Raw genomic sequence first — 23149 nt, 5'->3', positions numbered from 1 at the left:
CATGGATACAAAGAAAAAGAAAATAATCGCAGACCTTAAGAAGTGTATCTTCTACTGAAAAGGGGAAGAAATACAGCATGTACAAAAATATCCACAAGTCTACCTGCTTAAACACAAATGTGCTGTTTTTGGAATGGGGGATCCCATTACATGTGTTACTTAGTAAGTCCTTTGAAAGATGAATTGTAAAAAATTCCATTACTTGTAAAACACAAGATCAAGAGGCAGGAAACAGGACAATTATGTAAATTTAATCCTACAACAAGAGGAAAGCATTTTCCTGAATCAAAGATGTAATCTTAAATACAAAGCAATCAGAGGCTGTCAAAGAACCTTTAACAATTTTTTTAAACTTTAAAATTGTTCCCTGAGAATTCAGTAAGAACGTGTTACTCTTCTTCTATGGAACATTAAGAAAAATGTATAGGAAAATAATTACTGAGCTTGGTTTATTTCTAATATTTCATTTTCTGTTCTTGGAATAAAAACATCAAATATTTATAAACACAACTAGTCAAAAGAACTCGTTATAGGAAAGAAGAGAACTTATAAGAAGTATTTTTCTCAAAAGAAGTATGTTTCCCAGAGCAAACAAAATCCACATTTACATTCAAGACAAACTACAACTTCACAAAAAGCATAAAAGAACCAAAGGCATTAGAGAAATCAAAGACAACAACAACAACAACGACAAACACACAAGGTCAAATTTCATGAAGCAAGCCCCAAATCTGAGAACTGGATCACTTAATTTCCTCACTTTTCAGGGAAAAGAAAAAATAAAAATGCATTAAAAGTCTGAAGTTTAAAAAAACCTTTCAAATATACACATTTGGTTAATAACAAGTCATAGGGTCTTGGAAAACCACTGAATTCTAGGAAATACCAAACCTGGATGAATCTACAGTCCAGGATGAGACTACATTTTAGAACCATCGAAAAGTACCTGAAATGGCTGCTGGGATGAAAAAGCAGCAGAAACATTTGGAGGAAGCTGGGTTGCAATAGCAACAGGAGTCCCAGTCTGCCCATCCTTTCCTGTCACAACCTTTACCTGAGAGAAGATATTTGGAGGGGAAAGGGGGAAAAGGGAAAACAATTTTAAAGTTGATCAATACTGTACAATCATTGCCCACTAAACTGATGGAACCTCAATGAAGAGGGGACATCATTTAATCTTCATCAGAGGACACTCGTATTCCAACAGAATTTACTTTAGGAGCTACGCAGTGACCTTGTTTCTGAGAACATCGTTCTGAAGTTCAGTCCAGGCTGGTAACATTCCATTCCTACCAAGCAGACAACAGTTGTTTCTCAGGATGGTCTTTACCAAGGAGAACATGAACGTTTACATGAGACAAACCTAGCGATTGACTACTTTGGATCCTAAAGCGATAGACTTTCCACATACGGAAAGAGGTCTGTGGGGTTTGCAAGTGTTTAAAAAAGGAAAAAGAGAAAAACAAAAACTATACAAAGGACAAACAAAGAAGGTAACAGTGACATACTATGATTTCATTTTATCACAGGATAAAATCAATGTCATAATAATAACTAACATTTACATAATGCTTTCAGGTTTGCAAAGTACTTTACAAAAATCTTTCAGGGGAAACAAATCACTTCCCTGAGTGAACCTATTTAAATCTAGTACTCAGTAAAATTATATTAAACTGCTCTAAAGTAAAATCATACTTTTTATATCAAGGGTCCAGATATAGCTTGGGAGTCAGAGAAAAAACTGAAGATACCTGAGAAGAACCAGAAAGAAAATCAGATTGATTCATTAAATGACTCCAAAAAATTAATGTGATTAATACAAAGCACAGCTCAAAATGTATCATTATCCTAGTAGAAAATAATACTCAAAGAAAATCAAAGGGCTTGGAGTCCTTTTTTGAAAGCAACATATGAATTTTTAAATGCCCACTCATTTCTCATTCTCTGACACGCTGGCTAAATCGCTGATAACCTCAATCATCTAAGACATTGTTGCTGTTTGTCCTTCATTATCCAAGAGGACCAAAACATCAGGGCAATGTCATGACTTGCAGTGGATTAGATTTAAGTGAGGAAGAGCTGTGTAAGGTCACCCACCAACTTCACTCTCTCCTCCAGAACCATCTGGATACAGTGGCAAGATATAGATTGGTATGACTGAAGATGGATGGCCTGGGATGTTTAAGGTAACTGTGTGACTTGATCAGGGTCACACAGTTAATAAGTGTCAAATATCTGAGGCAGTATATATATGAACACAGGTCCTCCGGATTCCAGGGCCAGTGCTCTATCCACCGGGCCACCTAACTGCCCTACTAAGATATTAATGGTTGCTAATGACCACCATTCTGAGGAGAAGTTGAATGATGGGGCAGGAAGAGTGAACCTATGTTTTTATTAATGTAAGAGAATGAAGAAAAATGCTTCTACCAATGTAGATCAGCAACAGTTCTACAAAATGTAGCAGGCTATCTGGGAAATTGAAAGTTTAGGTTTATCAAGCTAATGCATGGCACTGGGGAGGCTGGAACCTGGGTCCACCAGACTCCAGAGCCAGGTATCTATAGCCACCAAGCCAGATTGCCTTTCAGTTTTTCTATTTCAAGAGGGATTTCAGGAGGCTTCCTCCTCAAAGGAATGAATTTTCACTGAGAGGAATTCTTACCACTATGGGGAAGTTAATGGGGCAGATAACTTGAGGGCAAGAAGGTTTTTGGACAATGTCCTAATCTCACCATACAGTCAACCTCCTGACCTATCAACCACAAGACTAGCCCTGTCCTGCTTGGCATTTTCAGTCAGGACTAGAGATCCCCAGGAGGGTCCTCCTGCTTCACCCCTCTGTTGCCCAAATCTAGAGTCCTTCAAACTTCAATCCCTTTTAGAACGTAAATTTAGGGAATTCAAAACCAATTAGTTTGGGTTAGTTCACCTGATAATAAAAAGAAAAGGATGGAAAAGCTGCAAATGATGTAGCACTATCTACGTAGCTCAACAACATGAAATGGGTTTCAAATTTTGAAATACCAACCGAAAAAGAATTCCTTGTCAGGAAGAAAATTCAGTTCTAATAAGGAGCAAATTAAAACCTTCCAACTTGAATGTGAGATTGGGGTAGTGAAGCAGTTCTCAAAGTGGTTCAAGGACCACTCCTCAATACTTTTTTTTTTTTTTTAGTGAGGCAATTGGGGTTAAGTGACTTGCCCAGGGTCACACAGCTAGTAAGTGTTAAGTGTCTGAGGCCGGATTTGAACTCAGGTCCTCCTGACTCCAGGGCCGGTGCTCTATCCACTGCACCACCTAACTGCCCCCTTTTTCTTTTTTTTTTTAAACACTTTTTAAAAGTATAAAGGTTTTGGGGAAGCTAGGTGGCACAGTGGATAGAGCACCAGCCCTGGAGTCAGGAGGACCTGAGTTCAAATCCGACCTCAGACACTTAACACTTACTAGCTGTGTGACCCTGGGCAAGTCACTTAACCTCAATTGCCTCACCAAAAGAAAAAAAGAACAAGAAAAAAAAAGAGTATAAAGGTTTTGAGATCACAAAATTTGAGAACTGCTGATGTGGTAGAAAAGAGCAATGGACTTGAAATGGGGAGAACTGAGTTCAAACCCCTGTGCTGACAGTTGTTAAAGTCACTTCTCAGAGTCTCTGTTTCCCCATCTATAAAATCATGATAACAACACTTAGGCTACATAGCCTATTGCACAGGGTTATAAGAAAAGTGCTTTATTAACCTGAAAGCATTACAGAAATGTGAAAAGGTGACTGCTGTAAACAGCAGGACAATCTCTGGATTTGGAGACAGATGACCTGAATTCAGATTCCCAGCTCTGCAATTTCCTAGCTCTATGACCTTGGGCTGCAAGAGAATATCGGCTACACTGGCAAGAAGAATGACCCCTGAGTCTAGGAGGCCAGGCTGCAAATTCACCTCTGCCAAGCTGGGTAACCCTGGTAAGCCATGTAACTTCTCAGCACCTGAGACAGCAACAAACAGCTGACCTGCTGCAGTGAGGATCGAGCCTCACTAGAACTTCCAACAAGGAAGAATAATCATAATCACCTTTTGGCAAATCACCTCGTTTTTCTGGGATTTTCTGGGAGTTTCCATAACCATAAATTGAGGGGTCAGAGGAAGTCACCTCTAAAGTCTCTTTCAACTCTAAAACACTATCTTTCCTTATATCTGTATCACATACATAGCAAAGACCTGTTACATTTACGAAGCACTGAATTAAAGCATTTTAAATAACTTTTTCTTTAAAATTGATGATATTTTATTCTTAAGATTAAAGACTTGCATAGTGATTTTTTTCTAACATCAGTTCCACATGTAAATATTCAAATAATGTGAAGGCATATTTGGTTAATTTAAGTTACAAAAACACTTTCACTCTAAATCAATTTATGGATTTAAAATATCTCTAGCAGAATTCAATGTAAAAGAGTCACTCTTCAAATATACAAGAAGAGAAAATGGAAAAAGTTTTAAATTTATCATATTTGGGGGCAGGGCAGCTAGGTGATGCAGTGGATAGAACACTGGCCCTGAAGTCAAGAGGAGGTGAGTTCAAATTTGGCCTCAGACACTTACTAGTTGTATGACATTGGGCAAGTCATTTAACCCCTATTGCCTCTTCCCCCCAAAATACCATCTTTTCTCTTTAGGATTCTAATTCAGATTCTATATGACTTGTTTCTAAACTTAAAACCCTCAGAATTGATACAATTAGTTTAAGTATCAAGATCTAGCCTGTTACAGCTTTTATTTTTAGACAACATTTTGTCATAGACAAATATAAAAGGATACCTGCCTGATTCACCATTACTTCAGGATTCTCGGTTTTGAACATTTTTTTCTTCCTGCTTCCTAGTGCTACCAAAGCCTTTCTCATTGGTTGTTGCTATTATCTACAACCAGCCTTAAACCCAGGGTACATTTTCCTTATCTTAAGGGAAATTATTAGGTGTTAAATGAGACTAATGATATCAAAATTGAGGTTTTTCTCACTAATCTAATCAGAAAAAACCTGAAAGAATACTGGAAATAGGGGAGGTTTGGGAAGAAAGCAAGACACCCAAAGCATTCTGCATCAAGGACAAATACTCACAGATTTTCCTATACAAAGGCAAATCTGGAGCTAACACCTTGAAAATGGGAAAAGTTCTAGTTACATACTTAGTATTTTCTAATTTAAGAACTTTTTGTCACTTAAATATCCTAAAGACTGGACGTATCCTCAATAACAATTCCACTTGAAAGAAAATTACTGATATTCCATATATAAAGCAGTTTTTCAAAATTGTATTTTTTCAATAGCAAATTTTAATAAATTTCACTGAACAACTTATGCCACACATAATATACCCAGTGTTACTAAGTATTATAAGTAGCAGAATTCTTACCTCATCATTAATGACTTCAGATTGTTCTTCTTCTTCAAAATCCAAATCATTTTGCTTAAGATATGCGTGTAAGGGTCCATACAATTTCTTCTTAAAAGCTAAGAAATCCATCATATTCCCTTGAAGATGTTGCAAGAAAAATAATTCAATCAAATACTCCTTAAAATTTTCTTTTAGAGCCTCCATCTCTCTGTAATGGTGATCCAGGCATTGCTTTCTCATCTGAGCTGTTTCTTGAGATGCTGGTGGAATTTCCTCCAATTTTTTAGGTACTTTTTTCACTCCTATACTTCCTGCAGGAGCAAGAGGAAGGTTGGAAAGACCCTGTGGCACAGCAGCTCGAGAAGGGCTGGTGGGTCCAGGAGGTGGTGAAGTCATCCCAAAAGCTGAAGAGCCTCCAACTCCAGATATTAAGACCCCCGAAGACCTCTCAAATGCCATAGGTCTATTCAGCGGCTGTCCTTGAATTACTTGCTGCTGCTGAATCAGTTGTCCTTGAATAATACTACTGATCTGTGGTGGCAAGCTAGTCGTTGCAATGTGACTGGGACTGGTCAAAGGCTGCACGCTGGCCCCACCAGCCACAGGGCTCTGAGGTCCAAGATGATGAATGGTGCCACCCGTCTGGTTGTGAGGCTGGGAAAGTCTGCGTTCTCGAGCGGTAATAGGGGTTCCCGCATGCTGGAGTTGAACCTGTCCTCCCTGAGCAATCTGGGCGATGCCCGAGCCCTCCTGATACACAAAGTGTCCGCCATTCGAAGGGCTCAAACTGATCTGTCTCACAAGGACGCTCGCATCCACGAAGCCTCCAGTGGGGCTGGAGCTGCAGATCCCCAGGCCCGGGCCGGGAGTGCCTGCCCGCACACTCTGTAATGTCTGCACCGGCCCAGGGCTGGGCTGAGTTGGGCTCTGAGACTGGACCTGCTGGGGCAACGGGGAGGTAACTTGGATGTAGGAGGGGGAGCCATGCTCAAACCTCCTCTGCTGAGAATTAAACTGAAAACCTGGCGAGGTTGGATTGGGGATTGGCAAAGGGGTGAGGGTGATCTGCTGGTTTCCTCCAACTACTGGTCCGACATTCTGAAGTGTAATGTTGACATTCTGACCAGCTACTGGACTTCGATTCATAAGCTGCTGTATTTGGTAACTGGGCGACTGTGGTGCGGATGGGCTGGCTGAAGGAGCGAAGGGTGCTGCAGGGGACTGGGGAAGATTTGAATGTGATTGCTGCTCTTCCCCCTCACTGCCTGTGAAGGACCGGGACCTCTGGAGCTGGACACTCTGAGGACCATTGCCATGGTGCATTATCACCTCCTCTTTAAAATAGATTCTAAACAAATCCATAGAAAAATGAAATTCAGCAAAAGAAAATATAGCTTCTAACCATCTACATCAGAAATCTTGGAGCACTTCAAAAGTTTACCTTGAGACTCAAAATATTAGACAAACACAGCTTTATTTCCCTAATTTTATACTGAGTGAGCCAACTATAATGCTAATAAAATTCAGAAAAAGAAAATATAGCTTCTAACCTTTTATACCAGATATCTTAGAGAACTTCAAAATTTGCCTGATGATTCAACATATAAAACAGATTTATTTCCCTGACTTTATATCAAAGAAGCCAACCTCAATGGTAAACAACCATTGACATTAACATCATCTTAATTAAACTTTTACACTTCGTCATGTCTCATTTCAGATGTCAAATGCTCAGCTGCAGAGATGTAGTGAAGCTTTCTGATGTCCTATTACTGCCAGCTGATTACTTCAGTCCTTTCCTGTGAGCCAGGGGGTTTTAGTTCTGTTTCGCTGAAGAGGAGATGGTGCAGTTTTCACTGGTAGAAGGAACTCTAGTTAGTCTCTCTAGAGGAAACTCCCTCCATTGACAATGCATCTGACATTTACAACCCAGTTCTAACTCAATCCCATCTTCTACAAGCAGTGTTTCCCAACCACTCCAGTGCCCTCCCTCCCTCTCCTGATTATTTCCTATGTTTGCAGTCTATAACTTGTCCACACCTATCTGTTTGTGCTGTCTGTGAGCTCCTTGGCAGCAGGGACTGTCATTTGCTTCATTTTGTATTCCCAGTGGTTAGGACCTTGCCTGGCACACAGCAAACACTTAATAAATGTATGTTAAGTAACTGACTGACTGGATCAAAGAGCTGCCTGGAGCCTGGAGAAGCTAAGAGATTGCCAGCCTTCTAGGCTCTGGCATCAGCCCTGTATCCACTCCACCAGGCTCCCTCTCTGTTGCTATTATTGTGTTAAGCCTCAAACCTGGATAAATGTACCCAGAGTCTATTTTGGCTTCCCCAGAATAAAAAACTCAAACACTGCACTGTGAGAGGCAGCATGGTGTAGTGGGAGGAGTGCTAGATTTGGCATCAGTGGGCCTAGAGCCAAATCCTGAGTCTCTGATCTGCTCCCTTGTGGGATCTCCAGAAAGTCCCTTAACTCCTAAGATGAGGGTAAAGGAATGAGCACTGAGATCCTTTCCAGATCAGAATCTATGATCCTATGAATACCATGATGCTTTATTAGTTTACTCAGCTCTTTCCTGATCGATTATCTCTAATTTCTCTTATGTCTTATATGCCCATAATTGCTTCCTCTCCGATTAGACTGTAAGCTCCTTAAAGGCAGAGACTGTATTCTGACTTTCTTTAGGGGCTTTTTTGTTGTTGTTGTTTTATTTTTGTTTTGTTTTTTAATCCATTAAACAAGCATTTATTCTCTTTTTTAAGAGTAGGAAGATTTTTATTTATTTGTTTGTTTTTAAAGTAATCAACATTTTTATTTATACTTTTGGGTTCCATTTTTTTTTTATCCCTCCTTCCCTTCCTCCTCCCTGAGATGGTAAGCAATCAAATGTGGGGTATACATATGCAATTATGTAAAACATTACCATATTAGTCATTTTGTATAAGAAATTAAAGTTAATTAAATATAAAATATATATTAATTAAATATAAAATATAAGTTAATTAAAGAAAAAACGAAAGAAGGTGGAAAATAGCATGCTTCAGGCTGTGTTCCATCAATATCAGTTCTTTCTTTGGAGGTGGACAGTATGTTTCATCAATATCTGACTTTCTTTGCATCCCTAGCACATAGCAAAGTATCTTGCACATAGCAGGCATTCAGTAAATGCTTATTATCTAATTGACTACATATTTAGAACATTGAGAATTTTGTAAAGCAGACTTATAATGGGTACTAAGCAAATAAACAACTCTCACACATCTGGAATAGTCAGTTCAGATTAAAGTAGCTCTGAATGCACTATATTACAAAGCCAACTGGTCTATTCAGTCTAAGCTCTACAAGGGGAGCAGCCTGCAATACTTGGCTACTCCCAAGCCTAAGGGTTGGCAGGCAAAGGAAATTAAATTTACCTCACTGAATTCAAACATAATTTGGAGATAACTTCTAGAGCCCAGGAGGCCACCAAAAATATAGTTCACAATTCACCTTATTTTTCTTTCAGAGCATGTGATAGATTAGGCCAAAATGTTTCCGAGTTATAACAACTTCCAAAACTTACTCTTCCATATCAAGCAAATTATGTCAGATGAAGTAATACATTTGCAAGCAGAAATTACTGATGCCATTTTTAATTGATAATATATAAAGCAAGCTAATTATTTATGAGATTAAGAACATCATAAAATTAAAAAATGTAAGCCAAAGTTTGATGTTACACTTATTATAAACAAAGGCAGATGACATGAGTCCTCTTATCCTGTCATGTACACTGAAATCCTATTGAGCATATCAAATTGTATTAGAAATATAACTTTAAAGCAGTATTACCTGATATTTAGCCCTGTGTTTTGCTTCCCTCCTTCCTCCAGTACCTTGAAAAGAAAAATGAAAAGATTTCAAATTCAAATTTTAGTAATCAATTAAGTCATCTACAAGCACATATTAAACAGCCAGTTGTGCCAGTGACTGGAAATACAAAGATAAAAGTGAAGCAGACTCTGCTCTAAAGAAATGTTCATTCCAGTGGAGACCACAGGGGATGGGGGAGAGAGGAGCAGAGAGGGAGAATGAAGAAGAAAGGAAGAAGGAGGAAGGGAGAGAGGAGAAGGGACAGGAGGGTAAGAAAAGGAAGGAAGAGAAGGGGGAGAAGGGAGGGAGGCAGTGAGGGATGCAGGAGGGGAAGAGAGGGATGGAGGGAGAAGGGGAAAGGAAGGAGGGGAAAGGATAGAGGAAGAAGGGGAAGAGAGAAGAAAGAGAAGAAGGGAGAGAGGGAGGAGGGAAAGAGGGAGAGAGAGAGAAAGAAAAGCAGGGAGGGAGGAAAAGTAAAGCAGGGGAGGAGAAAAGGGGAAAGGAAGGAGGGAGAGACCATCAAAAAGAAAGACAGAAAGAGAAAGAAGAAAGGGAGAGGGAGGGGAAGGGAAAGCTAGAGAGAGGGAAAGAGAAAGGAATAGAGAGAAGGGGCAGAGTCAAGATGGCAAGAGGAGAAGTAGCATTTCTGCCTTGGTTCCTCCACAATGACCTAGAAAGCACACTGGACTTAAGTCTGATTGGGAAAGCCAAGGAAAAGCCTCTGAGAGAGAGGTCTGTAGACACTGGGGTGAGGGCTGGCCAGGAGCACAGCACAGCAGTAGCATGGCAACAGGAACCAGCACAGGGCTATGGCAGTAGCAACACCAGCAGGGACCAGCCCCAGCACCCAAGGATAGCAAGGTCACTGAATAACAGGGCAGAAAGAGATCCTAGGGGACCTCTGTGCTATCAGACAGCTCTGTACCCATTACCTAGTTCTGGGTTACAGTTTCAGGAAAGCGGAGGTCACAAGGATCAGGACCCTAGCTCTGAACCCAAGAACAGGATGGGGCCTCAATTCTAAACCTTTAGGTCTGCACTTATGCCTGCAATGGAATAAAACAGAACAAAAGACCAAAACCAACTGGTTTCCCCAAAAGGGAGAACCAGCAATTCAGTAACTCTGAATCTGCAGAACTTTCCAATGAGCTAACAATGACTGAGTCCAGCAACAGTCTGTGGAAATTAAACTACACTCAAGCCAACAAACCCAAATGTAGGTCAGAAATTTACAGAGCTCAAACTAGGAGGACAGCAAACAGACCTCTCCTCAGATCATGATCACTTTGGAAGTATCAAAAACTTAACAGGCCTCCAGTCTGAGCTGTGAAAATAGCAGAAGGACATAAAAGACAAAAGTTCAGGTCAGACATCCACCCCATTACTTCCACCAGAAGTGAGCAGAGCTCACTTTGTCAAAGTCAAAAATTAGGCTTAAAAAAAAAAAACAAAAAGGGGGCAGCTAGGTGGCGCAGTGGATAGAGCACTGGCCCTGGAGTCAGGAGTACCTGAGTTCAAATCCGGCCTCAGACACTTAACACTTACTAGCTGTGTGACCCTGGGCAAGTCACTTAACCCCCATTGCCTCACTAAAAAAAAAAAAAAAAAAAAAAAGAGTAAACAAAAAGAAAACCTGACCTCAGAAAGCTACTTTGGTAACAGGGAAGCTCAAGACACAAACACAGAAGACAAAGACTTTTTAAAAATCTACAATCAAAACTTCAAAGAAAAATGCAAATTAAACCCAAGCCCAACAAGAATTCCTAGAATTAAAGAAAGTTTTATTTAAAATAGAGCAAAGGAGGGGCAGCTAGGTGGCACAGTGGATAGAGCACCGGCCCTGGAATCAGGAGTACCTGAGTTCAAATCCGGCCTCAGACACATAACACTTACTAGCTGTGTGACCCTGGGCAAATCACTTAACCCCAATTGCCTCACTAAAAAAAAAAAAAAGAAAAGAAAGAAAGAAAGAAAGAAAAATAGAGCAAAAAGATGATCTTAAAAATGAAATAAGGGCAGCTAGGTGGCATAGTGGATAAAGCACTGACCTTGGATTCAGGAGGACCTGAGTTCAAATCTAGCCTCAGACACTTGACACTTACTAGCTGTGTGATGCTGGATAAGTCACTTAACCCTCACTGCCCCTCAAAAAAAAAATTAAGTAAGAGTGGTAGAGAATAAATTGGGAAAAGAAATTAGGGCAGAGCAAGAAAATTATGAAAAAAATTAGTAGCCTGGTTTTTAAAAAGGCACAAACAATACTAATAACAAATAATTCCTTAAAAATTAGAATTAACCAAATGGTAAAAAGAGGCAGAAAAATACTAATGAAAATAACTACTTAAAAATTAGAATTGGGTAAGTGGAAGCTAATGACTACAAGAGACATCAAGAAACAATAAAACAAAGTGAAAAGACTGAAAAAAGTAGGAAAAAATGTGAACTCTTAGGAAAAACAACTGGCCAGGAAAACAGAACAAGGAGAGAATTTAAAAATCACTGGGCTGCTTAAAAGACATGAAAAACAAAAGAGCCAAGACATCATATTTCAAGATATTACAATGGAAACTGTGTAGATGTCTTAAAACCAGAAAGCAAAGTAGAAACTGAAATAATCTACTTGTTACCCAAATGAAAACTCCTAGAATTATTAGAGCCAAAATCTAGAATTTCCGCATCAAGCAGAAAATACAGACAGATAATAACCAGAAAAAAATAATTCAAACATCATGGAGCCATAGTCAAGATCACACAAGATTTAGCAACTACCATGATAAAGGAATGTAGGACATAGAATATGATATTACAGACAGTATTGCAACTAGAATCACAACCAAGAATAACCTTCCTAGCAAAACTGAGTTTAATCCTATGGTGAGTTGGGGGAGGGGTTAATGGATATTTAATGAAATTGAGGATTTTTTTTTCAGGGCAATGGGGGGTTAAGTAACTTGCCCAGGGTCACACAGCTAGTAAGTGTCAAGTGTCTCAGGCCGGTTTTGAACTCAGGTACTCCTGAATCCAGGGCTGGTGCTTTATCCACCGCACCACCTAGCTGCCCCCGATATTGAGGATTTTCAAGGATTCCTAGTGAAAAGACCAGAACTGAATAGAAAATTTAACAAAAAACAAGACTCAAGAGGAGCACAAAAATGAAACATGAGTAAGAAATCATAAGGACTAAACAAGGTTAAACGGTTTACATTCCTATATGGGAAGATGATATGTGTAACCTCTCAGAACTTTATCATTACTAGAGCTATTAGAGAGACTACTTAGAAGGTACAGGTGTGATTCTATTATATTGGCATGCACTGAGAGAGGGGGGTTAATGGAGAGGAGGAAAGGGGGAAATTATGTCATATATATATATAAGATATGCAAGGAAGAATTATGCAAAGGAGGGGAGAACAGGTAAGTGAGGAATAAGCACCACTAGAATGTCACTCTTCTCTGAATTGGTTCAAAGAGGGGGGGAAAAAAGAGATATACACACAGTTGGATTATAGAAATTCATCTTACCCAACAGGGGAATAGGAAGAAAGGGTATTAAGAGAAAGAAGGAATAGGAGATAAATGGGAAGGTAGGTTAAAAGAGGCAGAAGTCAAAAGCAAAACAGACTTCTTGAGGGGATAAGATAAAAAAAGAGAAGGATAAGTATAAGGAAATAAGATGTAGGGAAATATAGTTAGTAATCATAACTGTGAAAGTGAATGGGATAAACTCGCCCATAAAACATAAGGGAATAGCAGAAACCAGAATCCCGCATTTTTTTTACAGAAACACACTTGAAACATTCACATAGAATTAACATAAGGGGCTGGAGCATAATCTATTCTGCTTTAGTTGAAATAAAAAAGGTAGGCAGAGCAATCATGGTCTCAGACAAAGTAAAAGCAAAAATAGACCTGATTAAAAGAGATAATCATGGACAATGCATTTTGCTAAAAGGTATCATAGACAATTAATTAATATTAATACTCAAAATATTTGCACAAAATGGCATAGCAACAAAATTCTTGAAGGAAAATTTAAATAAGTAACAGAATGAAATAGTGCCTCGATTTACCACTCTCAGAACTAGATAAATCTAACCATAAATAAACAGGAAAAATGTTAAAGAGATAGATGGAATCTTAGAAAAGTTAGATATTACAGAGCTTAGGAGATTATATTCAGTATTCAGAATGGGAATGGGAATGGGAATATAAAGGAACATTCCTATATCTCAGCTGTTCATGACACCTTTACAAAAACTAACCACATATTAGGGCATTCAAAACCTCACAAACAAATGCAAAAAAGCAGAAATAGTAAATTCACCTTTTTCTGATCATAATGCAATAAAAATTACATTCAATAAGGGGCCTCTAAACTATAGATTAAAAATTGAAAACTAACTTAATCTTAAAGAATGAGTCATGAAAGAACAAATCACCAAAATCAGTAATTTCATTAAAGATAATAACAAAGAGATAACAAACTAAAATTTGTGGGTGAAGCCAAAGGGAAAATGTATATACCTAAATGCTAAAATCAACAAATGAGAGAGATCAACAAATGGGGTATGTAACTAAAAAACTAGAAAAAGAACAAAATAAACACCAAAATAGAAGCAGAGATAATCAAATAGAGATTAATAAAATGTATTATTTAAAAAACAAAATAGTGAACTAATAAATAACACTAGGAACTGGTCTAAAAAATAAAGTGGATAAATCATTGGCTATTTTATGTTAGAAAAGAAAGAAAAAAAAAACAAATTACCAATATCAAAAAGGGTAAATTCACAATCAATGAAGATTAAATAAAAGCAATCAAGAGCTATTTTGTCCAACTAGATACCAATAAAACCGACAACCTAAATAAAATGGAAGAACATTTACAAAAAAAAAATTGACAGATTAACAGAACATAAATTACTTAAATTATTCTATCTTAGAAAAAGAAATATAACAAGGCATAAATCAGCTCCCTTAGGGGGGAAAAAACCCTAGGACCAATTGGATTTGCATGTGAATTCTACCAAATATGTAAAGAACAATTAATTCTAATATTATATGAACTGTTTTTTAAAAATAGGTAAAGAAGGAATCCCCCAAATTCCTTCAATGACACCAAATATGTTCTTGATATCCAAACCAGAGAATGTCAAAACAAAGAAAGAGGAGGCAGCTAGGTGGTGCAGTGGATAAAGCACTGACCCTGGATTCAGGAGGACCTGAGTTCAAATCCAGCCTCAGACACTTGACACTTACGACTAGCTGTGTGACCCTGGGCAAGACACTTAACCCTCATTGCCCCATGCAAAAAAACAAACAAAAAAAACCCACAAAGAAAAAAATTCATAGACCAATTTCTCTAGTGAATATTGATAAAAAAAATTAAATAAAATACTAGCAAGGACATTACAATATATCAGAGGGATATGACTAGGTTGCATTTATACCAGGAATGCAGAGCTGATTCAATATTAGGAAAACTATAAGCATAATTGACCATATCAATAACAAGAACAAAAATCATATGGCTATGTCAATAGATGGAGAAAAGCCTTTCAACAAAATACAATATCCATTCCTATTTTTTAAAAAGCAAAAACAAAAAAAAAAAACACTAGAAAGAACAGGAATAAATGGAATTTTCCTTAAAATGATAAGTAATAGCTATCTAAAACCAAGAGTGAACATTATCTGTAATGGTAATAAGATAGAAGCCTTTCTCATAAGATCATGTGTAAAGCAATGATGTCTCTTACCACCATTACTTTTCAATATTGTATTTAAAATGCTAGCTATAGCTATAGGAATAAGGAAATCAAAGGAATAAGCAAAGGCAAAGAGGAAACAAAACTATTGATTTTTGTAGATGACATGGTTTCTATACAACCCTAGAAAATTAACTTAAAAACCAATTGAGACAATTAACTACTTTAGCAAAGCTGTAGAACAAATCATAAGCATTTCTGTATGTTGCCTACACAATTATAAAACACTCTTTACACAAAACAAGACAAATCTAAATGCCTGGAGAAATATTAAATGTTCATGGATACGCAGAGCCACAAAGCCTGTGCAAAGGTGTGCAGAAGGTCACGTGGTAACAGTGATCATCATAAAGGTACTCCTAGCTCCTCAATCATTGGAGTGGACCCTAAGATATCTGACTTTGAGGATCTCCCCAGTAACAAAGAAAAAGTGGATGAGGCATAAGCTCAGCAAGAGGATAGGTGTGTTCTTATGAGTGGGATGTAAGAAGTACACAGGGAGCAACCCACAAGACCCAGCTCATTGACTTGCAACCATTCCAGTAAAGATCTAGATAGATACTTTGCTCAGAAAACATGTCATAAACATTCTAGTGAAAAGCTATCATCAGAGTATATAATCAGCCCTATACATAGCCTATGGTGGTCATATAGAGAAGAATGGAAATTTGTATGTGTGTAAACTACCAGATTCTGAATAAGAGAACCAAAGTGGATACCATCCCGATGGTTCAAGATGTTCTTGTCTGGTGGCAGCCATTGGTTTTCTGGCTGCATTACAGCAGTGGCTATTTTCGGATTCCTATACAGAGGAAGAGAAAGAAAAGATTTCTATTATTTGTCCAGTTGAATTTTGACCCAGAAAAGATGGAAGTGCTTTTGATTTGAACGTGGTCAAAATCCTTTGAGATCTGAAAGGTTTTCTTTGCTATAGTGATTGCTATCAAAAATTTATTTAAAAAATTGTTGATGTTTGTCCTTCGTTCTCGAAGAGGACCATGACATCGGGAGGTGATGTCATGACTTGCAGTGAATTGGATTTAAGTGAGGAAGAGCTGTGCAAGGTCACCAACCTCACTCTCTCCTCCAGAGATATCTAGGCCCAATGGCAAGATATATATCAAGATGACTGGAGATGGCCCTGGATGTTTAAGGCAATTGGGGTTAAGTGACTTTCCCAGGGGCACACAGCTAGTCAGTGTCTGAGGTGAGATTTGAACTCAGGTCCTCCCAACTTCAGGACCAGTGCTCTATCCACTGTGCCACCTAGCTGCCATGCTATTTCTACTAAACCACTGACTAAGCTCATTCATGCATATGTGGTTGAAAAGGCACAGGAGCAGAAAGATAAGAAACACTAAGTTGTTTTGAAACCAACAAACCCCTCTGGGGACCTCTGGACATACAGACATGAAGAGCTTTTTAGAGACTTGGTTGGTTGCTGGACACATAAGCCAGTGTTGACCTATGCTGATCCAAGCAAGCCTCCTGTCCTGCATATAGATTCCAGCTTAGAAGGTTAAGGAACAGTTCTGTAGAAAGAAACTGATGGTCACATAAAATTAGTTGTATTTAGGGGAAAGGACCCACATGTACAAAAATATTTATAGCTGCTCTTTTTGCGGTGGCAAGGAATTGGAAATTGAGGGGTTGCCCATCAATTGGGGAATGGCTGAACAAGTTGTGATATATGAATGTAATGGAATTCTATTGTGCTGTAAGAAACGATGAGCAGGAGGAGTTCAGAGAAACCTGGAAGGACTTGCATGAACTAATGATGAGTGAGATGAGCAGAACCAGGAGAACATTGTATACAGTATCATCAACATTATGTGTTGATCAACTGTGATAGACTTGATTCTTCTCAGCAATACAACAGTACCAGATAGTTACAAAGGACTCATCATGGAAAATACTCTCCAAATCCAGAAAAAAAAGAACTGTGGAATATGGATATAGATTGGTCCATACTATTTCTTTTGTTTTTGTTGCTGCTGTTTTTCTTTTTTGAGGTTTTTTTCTTTTTGTTCTGATTCTTCTCTCACAGCAAGACTAATGCAGAAATTTGTTTAATGTGATTCTACATATATAACCTATATCAGATTACTTGCTGTCTTGGGGAGAGGGGAGGGGAGGGAGGGAGAAAAATTTGAAACTAGAAACCTTATAAAAACAAATGTTGAAAACTATCTCTACATGTAACTGAAAAAAAAAAGTACTTTTATAATTTTAAAAAATTTAAAAATAAAATTAGTTGCATTTGTTGGAACAGGTTTGAATGGCAGTGAGACCTCCAAACCCATCCACAAGCTGCAGTTTCTAGCTTTGAAGTCAGCTATCAGAGAGATATTTAAAGACTATGTGGATTGAGCAAAGATCCAAGGATAGACTGACAATTCACTGACATACTCTGACCAGTGCTAAGTTGGATGCTATTTTCCCAAGAAGGGGCAACATTCACTGCTGACCAGAAAAGACTAATGTGAATGCAGATGGACTGTCTAGAAGACCACAGGACATCAAAGTTGTGGTAATACCAGAAGAACTAGAAGCTATATGTCACATCCAAAGAACTTCACTGAAGCAGATGGTGGTAAAGCTGAAAGTTTGGGACTTTCAACAGACAACATGGAAGCAGCATAAGGGAATCTCACTTTATTGAACCAAACTTCTTTACCTCAACTATCTGGATGACAGTGAGGAGAGCAGATAGATGGCAAGGGGCTACATGGAGTCATTCAAGCTAGAAAAGAAGTGCCAAAGCACCTTACTATTGAGATGTTGGCAAAAGCTGGAGTTGAGGGGGCAGTTAGGTGGTGCAGTGGATAAAGCACTGGCCCTTGATTCAGGAGAACCTGAGTTCAAATCCAGCCTCAGACAAAAAAAAAAAAGAAGCAGCATCAGTTGGTGTTTCCCAAGGCAAATTTCTCTATAATAAAAGCTCGCCATTATGATTTTGGCCATATGGGTCAAGAAAGGAGTCTCAAGCTGGTGAGAAACATTTGACTGGCCCAAGATGGCCATAAATTTCATAAAGGAGTTTGAAGCTTATGCTTTCATGATGGTTAATTAGAGAATATAAATACTAGCAAACCTTTGGGAACTTGTCTGCATTTATTTCCTATTTGGGAAAGATAAATCCTATATCAAGACCATAAATCATATGTTGGTGATAAGAGAACGTTTCACTACGTATGCTCAAGCATATCCAACTAGGAACCAGAAAGCCTCCACAGTTGCTAAAGTACTGTGGGAAAGGCTCAGTGAATGGACCTCCTACCAGAACCCAGTTAGGACCAAGTAGAGAATGGAAAAGCAAAATGCTCAAAAAGATGTTAACTGGCTAGGACAAACCTTGAGGAGACAACTCTCAAGGGGACCCATAAATGAACATTTTAGCCACTCTCTGATAAATATGTTAGGTACGTTGAAATCAGAATAAAAATCTCAGTGGCATCAGCATGTGACTTTCTTTGTGCATGTGAACAACTCCACCTGGTATAAAACCAATGGCTTTACACCCTACTTGGTGATATTTAGGCAAAAGCCATGCTTACCTATTGACTTGTATTAGGGTGGGGGGAGAAATGCTAATATTCATGACCAATATATCTGTTGAGAAATAAAAGAATGCATGAGCGGGATGTAGGATGTGCACAGGGAGCAACCCACAAGATGAAGCTTACCCACAAGTTATATCTTCATCCTGGTAGAATACTAAAAGAAATAATGGTGATATGTTCCTCTTCATTGTCAGGCCCTTTGACAAGATGATAGGCCTGTTAAGAAATCTTGCCATACAAGTTAGCAGACCAATGGAAAGCTATTCCATACCTAGTTGTGGAGAGGCTACGCAACTTGAGTGTTGACAAAGTAGCCCCTGATACTACTGGGACCACGGTCAAGATCATTTATCATAATCACTTATTACCAACTGGTGAGTTAGTGGGCCTCTTCATTTCCATTTCCCATCTGGCTTCTCATCATGCCCCCAGGACCTTCTGCTTTCTGCAAGATCATGTCAGCCCTAGTATGCTCTGTCCCTAGGACCCCTCCCTCCCTCTGATTGGAAGGTGGAGACCTCTCTTCCCACAGTCTACATTTTTAAGTCCAGGTCAGCCATCTCTTTATTTCACACCTGGCTGCACTCCTCTAGATTTTCCTAGCATGATGGAGAAAATATCTTCTCTCCCCCACATAGTTTTCTTTTGTGTGTTGGCTTAGATTGTGAGTTTCTTGAAAATAAGGATTGTCTTTTGCCTTTATTTTTATCCCTAGCTCTTAGCACAGTGGCACATAGTAGACATTTAACAAATGTTTACTGGATGATTCCTGGATGGACAGGTTGAGGGTGAGAAACCCTTAAAGATGACTGAATCCAGCCTAGTACTGCTGCCCTAGAGTCTCCTTGGGGCCAGACAATTCCCTCAGAACGCAGCAACACCACTGACCCACCCGAGTTTCTGATAAGGTCAGATTTAGATGGATGAGACTATAGTTCTGAAGAGGATTATGATCAGCCCTTGACATCTACTAGTACAAGTATAGGTACAGACAGGTCAGCAGGTCAGAGAAGCCTTAGGACACCCAGTGACCAAACGATGTGATAGTGCCACAGGTGAGACAGAAGAGGATGATGCCAGTGATGACTTTGAATGAAACTACATACATTCATAGAGGAGTCTATCATTCAAGAATACTTTGGGTTATTATATGTTCCTTTTGTGTTCCTCCTTTGGATTGGTATTGTGCCTGTTTCGTTGTCCCATTGGTTTGTAAACTTTGCTTCATTTTGCTGTTTGGCCTATCATGTTGTTTAGTAAATCTACCATTGCTATGATCCCTATGCCTATTTATTTTTGTTTGTGGATATGCGCTAGCTTCTGTGAACTGTGCATATGACATATCCTACATACGACTTGGGCCTGTGGTCACTAAAACAACCTACCAAATGATGCTCCATAATTGTGCTATGCGCATCACATGGATCATTGCTGTTTCTTTGCTGTGAAGGTGCTCTAAGGTGACTTCCTTAGTATTTGGTGCAAAGTTGTATAAAGTAGAGATGCCAACCGTGTCACATCTGATTTTGCAAGGGACTTCAAAATTTCAAATCCTGACATCAAATAGAATAGTCCTCAAAAAGATTCTGTCCTCCAGCTTGAGAAGAGAGGACACGAGCACATGATCATGCCTGAAGGCAAGGTTTTTGCCCAGTGCAGGGAGTCTTCTGAGCATCTCTTTAGAGAAAGAGAAATGAGAGGACAAGGACAGAAGAGGGAAGTGATGGCTAAACCCCTTAGCCCCCTAACCACACATACAGAAAATAACACTGTGAGTGTGTGGTGGCAACAGCATCTTTAGTTCTCTTCTCCAAGCCTCCACAGGAGACCATGAGAGAAATAAATAATGGTGTTTATGGGTTTTTTTTTTATTTTTTATTGTGAGGCTGCATCAGGCAGCTGGTGCACTGAGAGAAAAATAGACTTACTCCATCTTTGCCATACTTAAGCTGGGTACACCTGGCACCTATATCTAATTATGTCCTTTTATTTTTATTCTGCTAAATACTGCATTCAATAGTTCTAGTCCTTTTTCTCATAAATACTTATGGCTGACACTGTCCTTACATTACCTGGTGTCCCTGTCTCCCAGGGCTGAGAGTCTGGGGGCAGTTCTGGGAGCAACACAGGGGATGCTGGCCTTTCTCAGCACAAAGCTGGAGCTCATTGATGGAGGACAGTTTTTACTCTCTAACTGTGAGCATCATCACACGCCATTTCATCCCTATACTTCCCAGGGTCATTAAAAAGAAAATCTGCCTCATGGCCATGAGCCTGATCATGACTGAGAGTTACAGCTGTAATTTATAGTCTAAGAAGGCTGACTGGAGCACTGAGAGGAAAGTAAGTGGTTCAGGATGCATCAGAGGTGGGATCTGAAGCCTGGCTTGGAGGCCAGCTCTTAATCCACAATGCTACACCATCTCTCAATTAAAAAAAAAAAAAAAGGTGTGCAAAATAAATACAAATTTTGGGGGGCTGACAAGGCCATTAGGAAAGGCTTCATGTTGGAAGCCTAGGATCTGAGAGTTGGGGTGTCCATCTGGTCTCATCTTTACACAAAAGGAATCCAACTAGAATATCCCTGACAGTGCTCCTCCATGGTGTCTGCTTGAAGACCTCCAAGAAGGGGAAGCCCACCATATTTCAAGGCAGGCCATTCCACTCGGGGACAGTTAGGAAGCTTTTCCTATTATCAAGCCTAAGTTTGCCTCTTTGGAGCTTCCACCCAAACAGAGCATGTCTAATCCCTCCTTCATAGGACAGCCCTTCACGGCTGTCATGGCCCCGAGTCATCTCTTATCCAGACTAAACACCCCCCAGTTCCTTCAATTGGTCCTGAGAACATGGATTTTCCCACTGTCTAGACACCATCCAGCTCATCCACATCCTTCTCAAACTTGTGGTGCACTGAGCTGAAGGAAATATTTGAGGTGAGGTCCTTATTCCTTCACTTAAGAAATGATCAGTACACAGTAAGATGAAAAGATGAATAGGTCAAGGATGAGTGAACACATTCAATGTAGATGAGGGGTAATGGAAATAGGACTTGGGCCTAAATGTGAGCTTCATTTGCTATCTATATGGTTCTGGGTCTGCAAGTCATCTAAATTCAATAAAGTACCTTGCTAAACACATGAGCAAAGAGAAGGGAAGGGATATGAGAGATACAATGGACAGAGCTAAGTTCTGACAACTAACTGAATGGAGGGAGGTGAGAGAGGAAGAGAGAGACTAGACTAGATTTTGATCACTTATGTTCTCTTCTAGGTCTAAATCTATGACCCTATAAAAGGATCTTGTAGAACCAGAAGAATATGCACAATGGTTACGAATAAATGGTGGGGGAGGGGAGGGGGACTAGCATAAAGCATCTGAACTCAGATTGAATGAAATCTCAGATAACAAGTGTAACCCAAATCCCAAAGCCCATTTGCATGGGACTCTTTCCTCATTGGTCGAGATCAATGTGGGGCAGAGTTGGTGAGAGAAGGGAGATCCAATCTCTTCAATCCCTTTGGGACTCTTCTGTCTTTCAGCTTTAAGAGAGATGGATGCCAACCCCACTTTAAGTTACTTAAGGGAAAGGGAAAAACCTTCTGGAAAGAAGCCTACATGCAGAACTTCAATCATAGCCCCCATTCCCAGCTCCCTACATGAGAGTTCAGGGAATTTTCCCTTGGATGAGATCTAGGATTCTCCCTCTTGGCTGAGTTTAGTTACTTCATTCCCAAGAGCTCCTCCAATCTGGGTTGTTTGGTATGCATTCTCAGTCTCCTACTTTCTCTGATTTCTGCTTTTTTCTCCTTGCTATTTGCTACATGTGTTCCTTATGCAACTGGCATTTGGTGGGAAAGGAATGAAACCATGAATATAAAGCTTGGGGTGCTCCATGCCCCACTAAGGAGTAGCAATCAGAAGTTTAACTTGAAACTGAAAACCACATCCCTTCAACTAACAATATTTCAGGGAGCAGATAGATATAATTCGAGTCTCCTGCTTCCTCTCTCCAAAGAAAGGAGTCAGCTTCTGCCCTCCATTTCTTGCTTCTCCTTGGTTTGGCTAGATCATGGGTTACATGAAGAGGTAAGCCTGGAAAGGCAGATGAGAATCAGGTTATGAAGGCCTCTAAATAAAAGTGTTCACGTTTTACCCTAGAGGCAATAGAGAGGTATGGAAACTTCTCCAGCCAGAGAATGTCATTAAGGAACATCCCTTTGGCAGCTCTGGGGAAGATGGAGTAGAGAGAAAAGAGACTTGAAGCAAGGGCACTGTTGGCGCTATGGCAACATTGCAAGAGAGAAGGGAACAATAGTTCAGAAGAGGGCCTGAATCAGAGTGGCTGTAGTGTGAGCAGAGAGAAGGGTTTGAGAGAAGTTGTGGAGGTAGTATCAACATGATGACGACCAATTAGGAGGGGCCAAGAAGGCCAGGAGCCTTGTGGTACCAGCAGGAAGGTGGAAGTGTCTAGGAAATAGTCGGAAATGCTGACCTAAGACACAAAATGGGGACCAGGACTAGAAATACAGATTTGGTGGCCATGTATAAAGGGTTAATATTGAAAGCTA

At 39.5% G+C, this 23149-nt stretch overlaps 1 protein-coding gene across 4 annotated transcripts in view; it reads right to left on the bottom strand.

Moving 5' to 3' along the window:
* Positions 1-23149, bottom strand: part of LOC122736436 (E1A-binding protein p400-like) — a 128170-nt gene that overhangs the window by 95073 nt on the left and 9948 nt on the right. For 3 of the 4 annotated variants that reach the window (XM_043978654.1, XM_043978661.1, XM_043978668.1), the window contains exons 2-3: positions 9230-9273; positions 5411-6740 (exon numbers count right to left, since the gene is read on the bottom strand). In XM_043978654.1, the coding sequence (XP_043834589.1) occupies positions 5411-6715 (1305 nt within the window). In that variant the 5' untranslated portion in view covers positions 6716-6740; positions 9230-9273. Of the gene's footprint in view, positions 1-946; positions 1055-5410; positions 6741-9229; positions 9274-23149 lie in introns of all 4 variants that reach the window. The other variant, XM_043978679.1, reaches the window with a different exon arrangement.

Source organism: Dromiciops gliroides, chromosome 1 (assembly GCF_019393635.1).
Source record: "Dromiciops gliroides isolate mDroGli1 chromosome 1, mDroGli1.pri, whole genome shotgun sequence".
Lineage (NCBI taxonomy): Eukaryota > Metazoa > Chordata > Mammalia > Microbiotheria > Microbiotheriidae > Dromiciops > Dromiciops gliroides.
Note: the sequence above shows the minus strand (reverse complement) of the source record. Positions and strands in the feature narration are given on the sequence as shown.